Below are 17,448 nucleotides of genomic sequence, written 5' to 3'. Positions count from 1 at the left end.
AAAATAATACCTGCTGCAAATAATGCTAAATCAAACATTGTCAGCCAGACCAGCGACTTCACACAGGGATAGCTGTGCTAGTCTGTTGCAGCAAAATACAGTAGAATGTTGTGGCACTTAGAGACTAACAGGATTTGTTATGGCATAAGCTTCTGTGGACCAGTGTCTCATTTTACCAGATGAAACGGATGAATATGCATCTGCCGAAGTAGACTCTAGTCCACAAATGCAATAAATCTTGTTAAAGTCTCCAGCATGCCCTAACACTTGTAATTGCCAGACTGGACTTTAGGGGGCATGAAACCGCTGAGTCAGGGATACACTTCTAGGGCCAGGGGAGAGTGAAATCGTTTCTAGGTTCAGCAGAAATTAGGCCCAGCTAGACGTTAAGCAAGAAGAATCTAAGCAAGCTAGGTTAATTATTTCCTTAAATTATTGAAACGGACAACCCATGGGTAGGAAGACCAACTTTGGACATACCGTATTTTTCGCTCTATAAGACGCACCAGACCACAAGATGCACCTACTTTTTGGAGGAGGAAAACAAGAAAAAAAATATTCTGAATCTCAGAAGCCAGAACAGCAAGAGGGATCGCTGCGCAGTGAAAGCAGCAATCCCTCTTGCTGTTCTGGCTTCTGGGATAGCTGCACAGCCTGCATTCGCTCCATAAGACACACACACATTTCCCCTTACTTTTTAGGAGGGAAAAAGTGAGTCTTATAGAGCAAAAAATACGGTAATTGTACAGAAATATGAGGCATCCTCCAAAACACCTAAACAAATTTATTTGGTGGACTTAGCACTGTGATATACATTGTAAGAAGGCTCTAGAATAGAGACAATTTGCCTTCATGCTTCTGGAGGCTTTCCAGAGCTGAAAGAATTGGAGGGGCTTGTGATGGACCCATATTCCATTCCTCATAAGAAAAGAGCACTGAGCTTGTGGCAGTATCATTATTAAACACACGTCATTCATATACATTACTTACAAGGCAATATGAACTGCATTCAGAGACATTGTGTCAAAAGGCCCAGGTAGAACATCTGCCCTGCATCTAGAGGGTCCCAGGTCCAATGGCTGGCATCTCCATGTGGGGCTAGGAGAGACCCCTGCCTGAAACCTGGAAGAGGCAGCTCGTCAGTACAGGCCATACTGAGTTACACGGACCATTAGTCTGACTTTGTAGAAGATGGGTTACAAACTTAATTTGTTCTGGAGGTCCGTTCCTAACCCGAAACTCTTCTAAACCTGAGGTGCGCTTTCGCTAATAGGGCCTCCTGCTGCTGCGCAATTTCTGTTCCCATCCTGGGGCAAAGTTCGTAACCCAAAGTACTACGTCTGCGTTAGCGGAGTTTGTAACCCAAGGTGTTTGTAACCCAAGGTACCACTGTACTGAACTTATAAAATGTTGCAAATACTCATGGGCTAGCATGATACACTTATAGCATTAATTCTTAACATAGCCAGAGTGCTTACAAATCCATGTGCTAATGTTCATTGTTATAGTCTTCAAGACAAGACAGGCATATTGTTCAGTGCCTCTGAGGCTGCAGTCCTAACCTCACTTACCTTGGAGTAAGTGGGATTTACTTCTGAGTAAGCATGGTTAGCACTGTAGCCTAAACGAGTATTTTGAGGATTAGCTGGAATTGGGCAATGCACAAAAAAATAACGAGATAGAAACACATTTTATTTTTTACAACCATTATTTAAATAAAAGCAATGAATGTTTTTCCAGATAGCCTGGCTTCTGCTAAACTGTGCTCAAATAGTGAGCTTTAGTAAGATTTGCACCTGCTTATTCAAAACTTAAGACCACAAACATCACAGCATGTGCTTTGTCCCTTTTAGAAGATCAATTTTTAGCAGGTGTTGTTCAACACAGCAGAGTACTAGAGCAGCTCAATGGTACTAAAAAGAGAGGTTACAAAATAATCCTTTGATATGCCAAGAACACTGCTAGCCAGAAACTAAACCAAAAGAAGTATCTCTTATTGTTGAAACAGGCAACCTTGCTTAAAACATGAAAACATGTACAGTTCCGAATATGAGTAAGTCTGATGTCAGAAAAATAGGCCCAAACTCTCATTCCTTCTACAATGCCAGTGTTCTGAATTTTTGCTATTCATTTTCTCATCACAAATTTGGGCAGTTATAATTAAAACAGTAGCTACAGACATACCACCACAGCAGTTTCCCACTAATACAGCTCATACTTACAAAGTATGTGAAGGAGACACTCCATGCCTCATAAGATGAACATAAGATATTTATAATGCTTTAAGAACACAGTTATTTTTATTTTTGCAACAGGAGATCTTAGTTGTAACAGTGGTGTGTTCTCTCCAAAGAATCCAATAAGTGTACTGGATGAACACCAGGACAAGAAACATGCCTTACAGAATCTTTGTTTCTCTCCTAGGAGGAGAAATATATTAAGTGTCTCACATATTTGAAGTACAATTGCTCTCCCAAGGTTGGCAGGGGAATAGCAACACTGTATATAAAATGCACACCCCAGTTTGTACTATAGACAAGAAAAAGTGTTAAATGTCAAGGCCCACATAGTCAGAATATTTGCAATCCCACTCTGCAAATTCAAATCAGTAGAAACTGCCAAATATGTTTTAAGAATAAAGTGCAAGTAACAAATAAGTCACTGAATTTTGGGATGCTTTGCAGAAGGTTCTCCATCTTCCTTCTTGAGCCACTGGTGTATTAAGCTTGAACTGGTCTTTTTAGGTGGTGTGGTTTGGATAAACTGGCTGGACCATCTTGGTAAGCCATCGCCATCATCTTCTTTCTTGGGAGATTTGTTTTTTAACCAGTTCATCATTATTTTGCTGCTTGCACTAACTTTGGTATCCTAGGAGACAGAGAACAAGGACCATTAGAAAAGTATACCACTATTATGAACTAAAGGTTGATTAGGAATGATGAGAGTAGTTTAGAGATCTACCTATTACCATCCTGGTTTTTGGAGCACCCCTTTAAAGCACTGTGATACTACTTTAAACAATCAGCTTCCCCTAAAGGATTTTGGTAGCTGTAGTCTGTTAAGGGTGCTGAGAGCTGTTATTTGATACCTATTTCTCCTCCCTGAGCCATATCCAGAGTGGTTTAACAATCAATTCCTCTTCCTAGGCAACTCTGAAAATTGTAGCTCTGTGAGGGGAAGAACTCTTAGCATCCTTATCAAACTATTTTTTCCATAATTCTTTAAGGGTAGCCATGACCGTTGAAAGTGGTATCATAGTGTGGTGCGACACCCTGTTTACTTGTATTTATTTTTGATTCAGCTCTGTCATGGCCAATGGCTAGTACAATAAAGTGCTTTGGATTGGATTGGTATCATAGTGCTTTAAATGTATGGTGTGAATGTAGCCCTAGTTGAAGTTAAATATGACGTGAGAATAACAACCCTACCTATTTTCCCAAACCTTAAAACCTCAGATCTTACCTTCTTGAGCTCCAGTTCAATGGGTACAATGCATTCTGGTGTATTATTTCTGGAATTGTTCACTATGGTTGAGACTGGGTGGAAAGCAAGGTTTTCTGTGGGTTGGATAAGCTTAACAGCTTCTTGTGTGGGTACTTCTGCAAAATCCAGCCATTTTCTGATCGCCTCATCCCCATCCAAGACAGCTGGCATTCTAAACAAGTTAAACAATACAGATCTCAGTGAATAGAATAACCCAAATTAGTCTACAGTATGTTATGGTTGGGGGGGACACCACAGTTGAAGCATCAAAAAGAATCAGATTCCTAATATTAGATGGAGATAAAGGAAGGAGAATTCAGCAACTAAGATCTGCATGAATTTGCAGCACAATCATTCAAAAGAGGCCCTATTTTTCAAGGGGTCTGAATGACGAAGCCAGGTAACCGTTTTGGAATAATTCAAATGACAACCACAAAATATAGTATAAACATAATTCTCTATAAGCCAAATCCTGTCACTTAGAACAAGTAACTTCTATTTAAATCCTCTTCTCTAAGAGGACAAAGGAGTTTTTTTTTGGGGGGGGGGGTATTTCTCTGACCTTCCTTTAAAAGTTATACATTATATATAGAGAGAGGTGTGATTATTTTTTATATAATATAAAAATCATATGCCACACTAGTTGGTACACAGAAGTGATGGGAATTGAGACTTAAGCAGTCTTATTCTCAACTAGTTCCACTGTACAATATGATTTTCACCAAACACTTATTGAGCTATTCTCCCTTGCCTGTGATGGATGGAGCTTAGATCTTTTGAAGCATTTACAGTGATGATGGTATAGCTGTACAATGTTTCTCCTCCATCAAGGGGCTCCCAACAATCAAAAATACCAGCCATGGTGAGTAACTTCCTGTCCTTTGAATCTTCATCCTCACCTTCCATATCTGGTTTGCTGAGCTGCAAAATTAAGGAATCGTGTTTTTTAAAAACATAAATCTTTCAAGTGCACAACCCCTTCCAGAGAAGGTTGAATACACCTCCCTGGATAGATGACCCACCCATCAACAATACTACCATCTTGTCAGGATTAAGTTTCGATTTGTTAGCCCTCATTGGAACTATCGGCCTCATAAGGACTATCACTGCCTCCAGGCAGCAATTCAACACTTCCATGATTTCACTCTCATTTGATGTAAAAAGGACACTAGTGTTGAACATAAGTCGTGTGTTTACAATAGCCCAGCAGGACCCCACAGCATAGGTGTCATTTTGCTGCTCAGAAGTCCTGGAACTGGCACTTCAGCTACAAGCAGAACCACGGAAACCGGGGGCAGCAAGCCCTGTTTCGCTACTTGAGGCAAAGTAGGAAGTGCCATGCCATTCCGCCATGCCTCCTGTCCCTGCACCACACATTTCCAGTGCCTCCACCACTGAGGAAGCTGTGCCAGCATCTGTGCCAATTTGTGGTGATGCTGGTGCTGCTTTTCCACCAGAGATAGCAGGTCAGGCATCAGCTTGGGGGTTTCTGCTGCCCGAGGTGGCTGCTTCACTTCACTTAATGAGTGGGCTGGCCCTGACAGAAACACATTGCCCCCGACTAAGAAGACCAATCAAGAATAATAGTATGGTCCATAGTACTGAAAGCTGCTGAGACATACGAAAGAATCTCAATGGGCATGTTCTTCTCCCAGTGAATGTTATCCAAAATTGTTTCTGTGCCAAAACCATTCATGAAACCAAATCAAAATTGATCCACAGGGTCTTTTTCATCCAATATTGTCGGGAGTTGCTTCGCAACACTTCATAAGCATCTTTGCAACTGGCTAATAGTTACTGCAATTATCAGAATCCAAGAAGGGTTCCTTTAAGAATGGCATCACAACTACCTCCTTCAAGGCAGACAGGACTCTTTATAACAAGCAATTTTATTACTTCCTAGACTCAGATTATCCCTCTCCTACTAGATGTAATAAGCTAAGGGCACAAGCTGAGCAAACACTAATAGGCTGCTTTTCTTCAAGTCCTCAGACTTCAATATGTGAAATTGATTCCTTAACCCAAGACTAGATGGTGCTCTGGACACATCAATAGACTGAACTGCTGAACCAGTAGAATCTAGGCTGAGGCAGATATGAGAAACATCATCCTTAACAAGTGCTTAACAAACATGTCACTAACATTGCCTTGTGGGCCAAGCTGGAGTAGACACTAAGCCACTCAGAAAAGCTCTTCTAGATAGGATCCCAAGGATTCAAAGGTGCAGAGAAGTATTTCCTACGCTCAACCAGAGTAAGCTCAATAATGGGAGTACATTCAGTGACATTTCCCTAGAGACTTCTGCCACTTGTGTTCTAGTCAGCTCTCAACGTGCTTTGATCTAGTTAGAAATGTCCATTGCTCTAGCTATGTCACCAGAGCAGAGTAGCCAGTGTGTTGCCCTCCATATTTTACTAAATTATAATTCCCATCAGCCCTGACCACTGGCAATGCTGGCGTTGATAGGAGTTGGAGTCCAACAAGATCTGCAGGACACCTCATTTGCTACCCCTGTACTAAAGTGGTCGCAACAGCATGGAGCCTGTTCATCCACTAAAGCTGGTACACTAGCTGCACCCCTTTGGGATAAAACAAACCACCTGCACCTATCCATGCCCTTATCTGTTGTACATGCAGCTGTGTTTGAAGACTCTCAGGACTGCTTTCGTTCAGAACACAGCAGCCTGGCTACTAACTGGGAACCAGGAATTGTAACCACTACTCATTAGTTCTTAAAGAGATCCACTGGATTCTGGTCTATTTCTGCACACAATTCAAACTGATGGTGCTTACCTTTAAACCCTTGCATAGCTTGGGACCTGGCTACTTAAGTAAACATTTCCCACCTCAACCTGCTAGTATCTTCTCAGAGGTCTTCTTCTGGTTCCCTTCATGATCTGTAGTGAGTTGTGTGGCTACAGGGGCAGATTTTAGGGTTTCAAATTTCAGCAGCACCCTGTGCAATGCCAAAGTTCAGTGCCTCCCCCCTTCCATTCTACATCAAAGTTGCGGCACCCCTGAGACTCCATGCCCAGTGCAAATTGGTCACACGCCACTAAATCTGCCTCTGGGTGGCTATGGGAGAGGGGTATTCTCACGTTAGGGAGGTTTGCCTTTTTTGTTTCTTTTTAGGTGCAAGGCAAATACCCATTTCTCCCTATGGGTTTAACCTGTGATGTATTCTGCACTTTGCTGCAATTGCTTTTTCTATTGTACTCTTTTAGTAACTAAAAGAATTCAGTTATTTTAAAATGTCCTGGGAATTTTGAATTGAATGGCAATGCAAAAACACTTTAAATATTGTAAATTGCTTCAGGATGCCTCATGGGAAGAGATTCAGAAATGAAATAATAAAAATTACATGTATAAAAGATGAACAATTCTGACATACTGTTATGCTGAACTTTCAGCATGGCCAAAGGAGAACAGAATCATATGACCTTCAGCAGCAGCTACCCTTGGGTGGCCTTGCTTCATGGGAAAAGGCATTCTGACCAAAATAATAAAGCCAAAATCTTCTGAAGCAAGTTAAGAGTTCAAGGGAAAGTAAATGAAAATGAAAGAGCCAATGAGCACTTCAGCTTTAAATATGAACGTATTGCTGTTGTACCTTTTTATCCTCGGTCTGGGGGAAGTAAATGAAATAGGGTTGCTTCTGCCCATTTTGTTGTTGCCATTCGTAGTAGCCATCAGCCAGCACAACACAGCGTTTGCCTTTTAACAGAGGCCCCTTTTCAGAGAGAGAGAGAGAGAGAGAGAGAGAGATGTAGGGAAGCAACGTCAAATAGTTAAAAACAAACATTTGGGATGGGACAACTTTAATAGTATCATATAGGATTCTAAGAAATGATCTTCAGAGCAAATGTGAATTCACATGGAGCTGTTGACAAAATTGACAGACTCATTTGTTTTCACTACAATCCTTGGAAGGAAACAGAAATTTAATTACTACATCTACACTTATTGACCCAATGACATTCCTAACACAACAGGGATTCTAAAATGGTGGTGATTGGCAACAGTCCTACAATTGTGCTAGTTCCTGGTGTAGCTCAGGTGCTTTTTGGGGATACTATTGCAACAGTTTCTGCATATACGGGGTGTGAGGAACAATTCCCCTATCCCCTATCATTCTGCCCCTTAATGAGTGTTTGTGAGCTTTCCACTTACAAGTCATGCTTAAGAATCCTTACCATCCCTTTAGAGTGCTTATTTGTATTTTTCTCTACTCTGGTTCTGGCTGTTACACCTTTCTAATTAACTCACATTATCAGCCTAACAGATGCTTTTACTGATCTCAGATATGTATCCTAAAGTGGCCTTCCTTACACAAGCCTCTACACATCCCTGCCAGAAGTGTAGATGAGAGTTTAGGCCACTTTCCCACAAGGTCTTATGTGTCTTATTTGTGCCTCTACATGAAGATTTGAGGACAAAGCTTATTTTTAGGATAGAATGTAATACATTTCTAAAGTTGAATTTTTATGAAAACAAAGCCACCTATTAAAAGAGGAACACACACCTGTAACATAGAAAAGGCAGGAGAGCAACAGGGCGGAACCCCCAAGGTTTGCCATGCTCCTGTTCCGAGAAGTAGTCAGAGAAATTAGGATGGAAGAGCTGACGGGAATCACACTATCGGAGCATCACACAAAATTCTCACAAAAAGTTGGGAGCATGTGCAATTGCAGCAAGGCTATGCCACTGGAGGAAAAGAAGGGGTCCAGTGCACGGTGCTCAGTTCTGCTCTTAAGAGTCCAGACTGTGACAGCAACATAGTGAGAGGCAGTTCAGTGTTGTGTTTTGGAACGGAAGAATCTGGCAACAAAGCTAGCTGATCTGCATTCAGAGGCTCTCAAAAGGAGCTGTGAAGCAGGTGGAGAAACTGGGGAAAAACAGTCTTGCTGCCAACAAGCACCATACCACCTTGCATTCTGTTGTTGTTCATTAAATTTGTATTTGCATGGTGCAAATTCTCCAATTTTCAGGAGTCAGGTGCACCAACCGTTCATATGAAAGCTCTTCTATTCCTAGCACCAATGCAACTCACACTTTCTGAGTGCTGAGGCAATTTCACTGGTGAAATCATTTCACATAAGATAGCCTTGCAACGCCTCTCTAGCAAATGATTTCTTCCTGGGATGGGTCAATACCATGATCAATTTCAGAGAACTGAAAAAAGGTTCAAGCCTGCATCCCGAATCCAACATTAATGAACAAGTGTTTGAGAATGCTACTTAATGGCCAGAGAAAGACACCCATCTACTTGCTGAAAGGCACTGTCTAGCATGCTCTGAGAGAAGCTTATCCATGACATAGTCCACTTCCAACTTCTACATAATACTGAGTCAAGGGGTTTAGCTATTTTAGGGCATTTACTGTGCTCAGAAATAAAAAGGAAGTGTTGAAGTATGGAATGTGTCTATAGGCTGGAAAATGAGAGATTTACAAAGTCAGAGGAACAATGAGGTTTCCTCTCCTAAACATTGAGTAAACTGCTGTGTGATGGCAACATGCCCTTGAAGGGGCTCTTCCACATAGTTAGATGATGACTTGTGCTGCTGGAGGAAGAGACTCCCAGGTGTTAAGGTTGGCAGAAGGGGCTCTCTTGATAGTTCCACCATCCATCAAAAGTGCAGGAAAAGGTGGTCAGAAGTGGGCCCCTCTCTGTTGTGGAACTCTCTCCCCGCAGATGCGCGTCTAGCATTTTTATCATGTAGCTTCTGCTATATGCTGAATACATACCTCTTTACTCTAGACTTTGATAGTGAGGGTATTTGGTTTTTGAGGACCCACCATTTTGTTTAATCTATACTGAGCTGCTTTTGTTTGAAACTGTTCACCTGTTTTTTATAATGGTATGATTATATTGTTACCTGCCTTGGGACATTTTGGTGAAAGGTGGGTAAGAAATCTTACAGAATGAATGAATAAATGAGTTACAGAGAAACAAGGAGGGTTAACTTTCCAATGTGATCTCTCATTTCCTCAGTCGGATGCATGTTACTTCTTCATGACCCTTTGCTTCCCCCCCCAATAGAGACCTCCATTTTTGTGCATGAAGTTGGTGGGATGCAAATGGAAAGAGGTGACAGTATCCAGAGCAAACCGTTTTTCCAGTGAGTTTTCATAGACTTCCACTTCTGCTATTGTATTTCCCAAAGCCTCCCATATCAGCAACATTACTTATGTTCTTCTCTAATCGAACCTGCACAGATACCAAACAGCCAGTTATCTTGAAGCTGCTCTGTCAAGCACAGCATGTGAAATGCTATCACCTGCTGGGCTCTTCCCTTTCAGGAAAATCATGATGCTGTGTTCACAGCATGCAGTTCAGAATTGTTTACATTTGGTGCGGCAAGGCAACTGTTATGAATACCTCTAGGAAAAAGCTTCACTTTTTGTGTATAGCTCAAAATACATACCGTAAATAGCATGGCCAGGAGGAGACAGACTTTCAAAAAAAAAAAAAAAAGTTTATTTTCAAATGGAAGGCTACACAAAAACTAACCTTGTAGGAAAGTTTCTCCATCATGGTATCACTCCGACAATTTGCAGTGTTATACTGCATTTTAGATGGGTCAGCTTCCTTAAACCAGGATGGAACCAGCCCCCAACGCATAGCTACAAGGACACGTTCAGAAGAGTTGGCATCCTTTAATAAAGTGGAAACAGGAAGAAATATTGAGAAGCATCCAAAAACACAGAAAGAAGATTTCAGAGTAATCAGTGTGCACAGTGTGAACACAGAAAACAGCAAAATTCCTGCTGAAAAATCCTGTTGGAATGCAGAAAATGGTTGATAAGTTCACCTTTCCAAACTGGAGAGGTTTTTACCTTTCTAAAAGGGACTGGGTGCACAGCTCCTGGTGTTCGGATTTGGAAAACGTGTGTGGAGCGCCTGTTTGCACAAGCAGCTCTTTATCCAGTTAGAGAAGCAAACTTCTATGCACTTGTACCTTCTAGGTAGATTGAGGTGAAAGGGTGTACTAGATTTCTACATTGTCTCTCATTATATAAGCAAAGTGATTCTAATCAAGTCAGTTACTGACAAAAATACCAAGTTTTATACTTAAAAAGACGGCAGCAAGTTAATTATCACTTTATAACAGCTCTGGGATTCAATTCTGTGTTGTGATGATACCCTACTCTATGACTACAATAGTTACAGAAGGAACCAGCAAAATGCAAGGGTCCTGCTGAAGTAAATTAGACATGAGTTATAGCCAGGCAAGCCACGTTAAAAAATACCATTTGAAAACAGGCAAGTAGAACACATTCTGGGATTTAATTTTTTGTAAAGGTGTGTAGGATTGTGCTGTCAGAATTTGAAATCTGCTATTTTACCCTCTTCCCAATGTACCTTCCGGTTTTTATGACTCATTTCTTTCATTTTTCTCAGTTGAAACAATTGAAACAGACCAACGGGTTTCATTTCTCTGTTTGCCAGTTTCTATTCAAATTCAGTTTCTGTGTTATCCCGAGGGCAACTTTTAAAATGGTTTCAATGAAAACAAATACCAAAATAGTCTTACTGGTCTGAGATTTTAAAGCATGCATACACATGTAAACATCAGAAAATACAGCACAAGCTCTAAATCAATATTGAATCAATACGCATGATACCTTTTCCTTAATGGTAAATACCATTGAAACTAGTTTGTTAAGGAATACAGTGTAGCAAATGTTTATTGACATCCGTGGTAGAAAAGTAGTGTACTAAGGACTCCAGACACCCATTCACTCCTCCAACTTGCTGACCTCCCTGCTGTTTTGAAATCCACCTGACACTGCTGCATATACACCCTCTTCTTCTGCCTAGTTAAGGCAATTATGTTGTGCTCCTCTGGCCAACAAGGGCAAGATACCTTTGGTATGTGCATTTGAGAAAGAACTAATCAACCACAAGCACTTAGGGCAGCTTCCTGTCTAGGCAGGAAAATGAAAGAGGAAATGGATTGCAAATTTTTGGTTTGAAAAGGTGACAGGGTGGGGGCTTCAGGTTTGTGCATGTATACTATTTTGAGACACAGATTATTTAAAAAAATCACTTTTTTCCTTCTTTACTCTTGTACCATGAGTGAAATCATGTCAGAACAACTGCTCGTCTTCCAAGATTTGAGAACTCAGCTTTATTGAAAAACAGAAAACATAATTAACTACCAATCCAATATATTTGTCTGTGTGCTGGAGCAGGAATTTGTTTTTTAAACAACAAACAACCACCACCACCACCACCAGACACAATTACAGCACCCTGTGGATACAAGGTAGTGCAGAGAAGCCTGCTTAGACTGTAATGCTCCATTACAGATAATCATCTCCGGCTGATGGAAGGGTTTCTCTCTCTCATTTCTCAACATACATTTCTCCTCTCACTCTCAGATAGACTAGCAACTCAATCCTCCATATGCAGGCCTATGCAGATTGAGTTAAATGAAATGTAAGCTTTGTAATTATTAGTAATTTCTCAGTATACAAAATTGTTATTTAGTGATTGTATTACATGTAAAGATGAATGTAAGCATATTTATTATAAATTTAAATCTAACTTTTATTTGAAAAAAATAGGGTGATGCAGAAGGAAAAGAAAATGATTTACGGTATGTATTGCAATAGACCTGTGTGATGCTGTCAGGTCTGCCTCTAGATCCCAGCTCACAGAGGACCAACGCCCGGTGGATATAATATACAAAGTCTTTATTGAAGTTTAGTTTCCATTTCAAAGCTCTGGGCGCGCAGACCCACGTCTCGACGCTAGACCGGCTAAGTCCCCTCTGACTCACTGCTCCTCCCACACCAGTTTAAGATCCTCGCCCGGCTCCACCTCCTACGCTGTTCTTTCCTTCGCTGGGTCCTTCTGCCCTCTGGGGTCTCCTCCTTCCTGGACTCCTCTGACGCTGACCCCCCTTGGTCTTCCCCTTCCTTCCGGCGGGCTTTAGGACCTGGCTCCCTACCCGGGCTCCCTGCTGTGCCGCTCGCCTGTACATTTGAACTTGGCGCGCGTGCCCAGCCGGTAACCTTCCTCCTGACCGTTTCCCCGCTTCCTGATGTGGGCGTGACCAAACCTGACTCCTCTCCTCCCGCTGGTGGTGAGAGCACTGGTCCCGATTCCTGGGACTCCCCCTCCCCACTGCGCTCTGGTGGGGAAGCTGGTCCTGATTTCCAACTGCTGCTCAGGGACTCCCCGCTGGCCCCTTCCTCCTGGGGCTTCCCCCCTGGAACCCCCCTCGCTCTGGCCATCGGCGCTCCCTTCTGTGAGTCCTCCGATTCGCTGGAGAGGCTTGTGGAATAACTCTTTCCACTGTCACTGCCTGCTCCCCCCTCGTACTCCTCCTCCTCACTCTCCATTTGCTCCCCCTCCTGTGTCTCTCCTTCTGAACCCCTGACAGATGCCGTCACAATGCCTGGATACAAAGACTTCAGTCTTGGCTCCTTTACTAGGGCTGCTATCAACACTAATAATAATAATAATAATAATAATAATAATAATAATAATAATTTTTTTTATACCCCGCCCTCCCTAGCCAAGGCCAGGCTCAGAGCGGCTTACAAGCACTAATAAAAACAAGTCGAATGATTACAAATTAAAAACAAAATTAAAATCACTAGTCAAGAGCTTATGAAGATGAAATGGCATGACGGGGGTCAGCTGGATCTAATGCGACTGAGAACATCCAGCTCAACACACTGCTGGATAGTGGGAAGTTTCTATAGAGGGTTGCTGCAGTTAATATCTCATGATTCCGACACCTTCACACCATTTCCCCACTGATATACCAAAACTGTATTTTGCTGAAAGATGGTTTGGTAGTCTTGGAAACAAGGAAACATTCCCTCAGCAATACTGGAAACACAGTGAACACTAAAAATTATGGCAACCATGCCTCATTGCTGGAGTCATTGATGAAGGCAACATTGCCCATATTGCCCTAAATCAGGGATGGGAAAACCTGTGGCTCTCTATACATTGTTGAATGAAAATTCCCAGGATTCCTGACCACTGGCCATGCTACTGGGGTTTGATGGGAGTTGGAGTCCAGCAACACAAGTTCCACATCTCTGTCTTAAATAAAGATGGATTGGTCAAAATTTGGCCTCACCTATAAAACAAAGAGTGATAAACGTCTTACTCTGAAAGACTACTTCTGCAAAGCTCTCTATTCTAGAGCTCTATTCTATTCTCTATTCTATTCTTCAGAAGCTCTCTATTAGACTTACAGAATATAACAGATGTCTCTAATTTTGGAACACAAATGCTCCACTGAGCAGACAGTCACAGTTCCCCTTATTTGTGAAATTTTGATCTCACAGAGCTAACATAAAGCACCTATACATGTAAAAGTAGCTGAACAGAAAGTTATGCTAAGCACAAATCTAATATTTGGGGGGTTCACCTTTTCAAAGTGTTGTCGGGAGAGAAGCACAGGGCTATTAGACTGTGGGCTCTTATTGTAGGATGGACTATATTTGTCAGCATTTTTCCATTCTGGACACCTTCTCTTTCCTTGATTATCACGGTATTCACAGGCACGGCGGATACGCTCTGCTCCCAGTACAACAGCTGTTCGCCCACACATTCTTCAGTAGCCTGCAAAAAGCAGATGTACTCAGACCAAAGGCCTATGAATCTGGCTGACACCTCTGCAGTCTCCAATGTCTCAGTTCTACAAATGCAAACAGAGAAGTAAATCCTAGTATTCCATGTGCCCTTGATGTGTACCTTTCATAGAATCCCAAGCTTTCCTGGAGACATAATTCCAGGATGGGTTGAGAGGTAGATCTTGTAGTGTGGACAGCCCAGGACCTCCATTTACAGTGTCCAGGCTTGTGCCCCAGAGAGGCCACTTCGGTGCTGCTAATGTAGCAAAAACAACCTTGGGAGGCAGCAAGTTACAAGCTACAAGCTACCTGTCTCTGCAGCTGCAGCAGGTGCTGTGATTCTCCAATGGTTTGATCTCACCACCAGAGGCACAGTCCAAGATAGACAGATGCCAACAACCCAACTTCATACATCCCTCTGTTCTAAGAGCTGCCAGTTTGTTCCAACTCTCTGCTGGTTGTTGTTTAAGAAGTTAGTAATCAATAAGGATACTTGTCTTCTGGTATCATGGTTGCTAAGCTTACTCAGAAGCCTTTGGTGAGGGACTATGGCAAAAGCTTTTTGAAAGTACACAATATCTACTGGTGCACCCTTATCCATATGTCTGCTGACACTCTAAAACAATTCTAAAAGGTTAGTGAGACACAGGACTTAACATCTGCAAAAACTATGCAGATTTTTCTTCAGCAAGATTTCTTCTTTTATATGTTGGATAATTCTATTTTAAATTTTCCTTTACACTCACTCACACAGAAGCTAACCTGCCTACAGTTTCCTAGATTCCCCCTTACATCCCTCTTTGTTTTTTAAAAAATGTTGTTACATTAGCCACTTTCTAGTTCTCAGGTGCTAACGCCCAAAGTAGAAACAAGCCACATACTTTTGTCAGAAGATCAGCAATTTCACATTCAAGTTAAGAGCTTATTGGAGCACGTGATGTTAAATTTTAATTTGTCAGTAAGACATAGAGCTTCACAGCTCACTATCATCATAGGCTCCCTTCCTGAAAAAGTTCAGATGCCCTATCTCTGCTGCAGCAAAGACCCCCCCCCCAAAAAAAACCTTAATCCAGCTCTTCTGCGACACCTCTAGCCCACGTTTAACTTCCTTGTGGCAACATAACAGCTTTCCTGCATTATTTTTTTTTGAAGACTGAAATTTGAGCCAGTAAAAAGTCATCATCAGAAGGGGCAACTTGACAAAGACGCATTATTACAGAGGGCAAAACTATCCCTCCTCAAGAATCCCCGCTCTTGGTTTAAGAAAGAAAAAAGCAGCAGCTCTGAAACAAAGGAGGGTGGGGAAGCGAGAGAGAGGCCAACTTCCTTACCTGTGGGATGTCTTTAAAGGCTGAAAAAGGCGGCGACCACCTTTGCCGAGGGAAAGAAGCGCGGACTGTGGAGCTGCTGGCAAGGAGGGCAACCTTCGCCCCGGAACGGCGCCCGGTGTGTGGACTCGCGCGTCGGAACTCGCAGCTGTCTTCGCCTCAGCGAGGGTGTTTGGGCGCGCGCTCCGCTCTCGCGTGACGAGGTGGGAAGGGGAAAGAGGCGGAGGGGGAGCTCTCCCTCCCGGGGCGGCTCGCGGGGTTTTCGCGCCTTCCTCGGCGTCGTCGCAGCTCCGGCTCCGGGCCTGGTGGTGACGTCAGCAGCCCGGCCCGGTGGTTCCACCCCGACGTTGCGCCCCGGCGGGCCTTTCAAAGCGCCGCCTCGGAAATGGACAGTTGCGCTACGCCGAGCGAGGAAGGGGCGCGCGAGGGCGGGGGAAGGATTCGGGATCCCTCGGGATCTGGCCTCCTTACATAGGTGCAACACCAGGCACACTTAGGGTTTCTACAACTCGGCCCTTTTCAAGGGAATGCCAAGAAAGGCCCACTTTTAAATAAAATGGTTGTTGATACAATATTATTATTCTTAATTATACCCTGGGCGGCTTCCAACACATAAAATATTATTATTATTATTATTATTATTATTATTATTATTAATGGCAATTATTAACCTCCCTGGGCTCCTGCAGGAGAAAGAGTAGGATAGAGATGCTAATAATAATAATAATAAATTGCTACTATTATTATTGCATTTCTACCTTACCCTACCTTACCCTTTCTCCTGCAAGAGCCAGGGTGGTTATACAACCTTATCATGACAGTATTGTAGTTGCCAAAGCAGCTGAAACCACAGGCAATATTAGTGCCCCAAAATGCATGTTATCAAGCGTGCTTCTCGTGTATGCCCCAGGATTTCTGCAGTAAAACTATCCAGCACAATCTTAGGCCATGCTTACTCAGAGGCAGATCCTGCAATATTCAATGCGGATCACTTAAATCGAAGTCCGGATTGCAGTATGGAGCCACACACTTGGGACATCTCATTTTCATGTCATTTCACTTTTAATTTGTATATGTAGTGCCTTTCTATATTACTAACACAAGGTGGTTTACAACTGAAAAAAGTAAAGATCACACATCTTTTAGCAATCTGATCCAATACAAATAAATCATAATAAAAATAGACGTAAACAACTTATATCAAATTAAGTAATATTCAATAATGCATTAGGATAGTACACAATAAAATTAACTCTCAAAATAGCAACAAATAATAATTAAACAGGAATTCACTCTCAGCAATTACTACATTGGCCATGATTCCTTGGAAGCTTGTTGGCATCTGTCTGTCTCAGGAGACAATGGAGGAGTGCACCTTCAGGGGTGAAGTCAATGTGTTGGGAGAACTATAGCGCCTGCTGTGGCTGTAGAAACTGATACAGGAAAAGACCTGTTTTGTTGCAGCTGGGGCAGATGAAGGCATCCAGATGCATCATGGCCTTTCTTCCTTCTGCATTCTTTCTAGCGGTCATTCCTCTTCTGATCACTACTATGGATATATGACGTGACTACTTGTCTCCAGGTCCTGCAGTCGCCTACAAGGGATTCCCACACAGCGGACTTAATGTTCCCTGCCTTTAAACTCACATTTGCAGACATTTTGGTAACATGGAATTGGCCTGCCAACAGGCCTGGTGCCTGAAGCCAGCTCCCCGTAGAGCACATCCTTGGGAACCTGTCGTCTTCCATTATGCTCTCTCTCTATATGTTCTATAGATTTCTATAAAACTAAGACAATCAAAAGGTTTAATACTGAGACTCCAAAGGTGAGGCCACTCTTTAAAACATGGAGGTAGGCTGGCTGCCCTCCCTGTCCCTGAATTCCACCCTGACATCATCCATCCTCTGCCACTGAGAGGATAACCTGTTCTCTTTTTCTACAGGCCATTAAGTGATGTTGGCAGTCATTGCACCTGGCTGTTTTCTGTTTGGTTATCTTTTCCCCTGTTTGTGCCGCTGCATGTGCTTTCCCCAC

The 17,448-nt window shown here is 42.5% G+C and overlaps 1 protein-coding gene and 1 long non-coding RNA gene across 3 annotated transcripts; both read right to left on the bottom strand.

Annotated features, from left to right (window-relative positions):
* Positions 1-1,671: 1,671 nt before the first annotated feature.
* Positions 1,672-15,765, bottom strand: HMCES (5-hydroxymethylcytosine binding, ES cell specific). 2 transcript variants are annotated; one of them, XM_081851019.1, is made up of 7 exons: positions 15,417-15,765; positions 13,881-14,150; positions 9,995-10,138; positions 7,094-7,213; positions 4,235-4,404; positions 3,463-3,655; positions 1,672-2,868 (listed from the first exon to the last, which is right to left on the bottom strand). In XM_081851019.1, the coding sequence occupies exons 2-7, from the start codon at positions 14,061-14,063 to the stop codon at positions 2,659-2,661; spliced, it is 1,020 nt and encodes a 339-aa protein (XP_081707145.1). In that variant the 5' UTR covers positions 14,064-14,150; positions 15,417-15,765; the 3' UTR covers positions 1,672-2,658. The 2 variants fall into 2 exon arrangements, with proteins under 2 accessions (XP_081707145.1, XP_081707144.1); XM_081851018.1 differs by having other exon boundaries at positions 13,881-14,074; positions 15,417-15,763.
* LOC309335798 lies at positions 11,526-12,942 on the bottom strand. Its single transcript, XR_014153737.1, has 2 exons — positions 12,874-12,942; positions 11,526-12,104 (listed from the first exon to the last, which is right to left on the bottom strand). It is a non-coding gene; the product is annotated as an uncharacterized lncRNA (long non-coding RNA).
* Positions 15,766-17,448: the final 1,683 nt, after the last annotated feature.

The sequence above is a fragment of the Podarcis erhardii genome (assembly GCF_964252035.2).
Source record: "Podarcis erhardii genome assembly, chromosome: 2".
In the NCBI taxonomy this organism is placed as follows: domain Eukaryota; kingdom Metazoa; phylum Chordata; class Lepidosauria; order Squamata; family Lacertidae; genus Podarcis; species Podarcis erhardii.
This window is presented reverse-complemented; position numbering and strand designations above follow the sequence as displayed.

Coding starts and splice junctions, on each gene's coding strand:
- HMCES (XM_081851019.1), bottom strand. CDS start 14,063: ATGTGTGGGCGAACAGCTGTTGTACTGGGAGCAGAGCGTATCCGCCGT. Junction 10,139..13,880: donor CCCGACAACACTTTGAAAAG/GTGAACCCCCCA, acceptor ACTTTATTAAAG/GATGCCAACTCTTCTGAACG. Junction 2,869..3,462: donor TTGAACTGGAGCTCAAGAAG/GTAAGATCTGAG, acceptor TCTGTCTCCTAG/GATACCAAAGTTAGTGCAAG.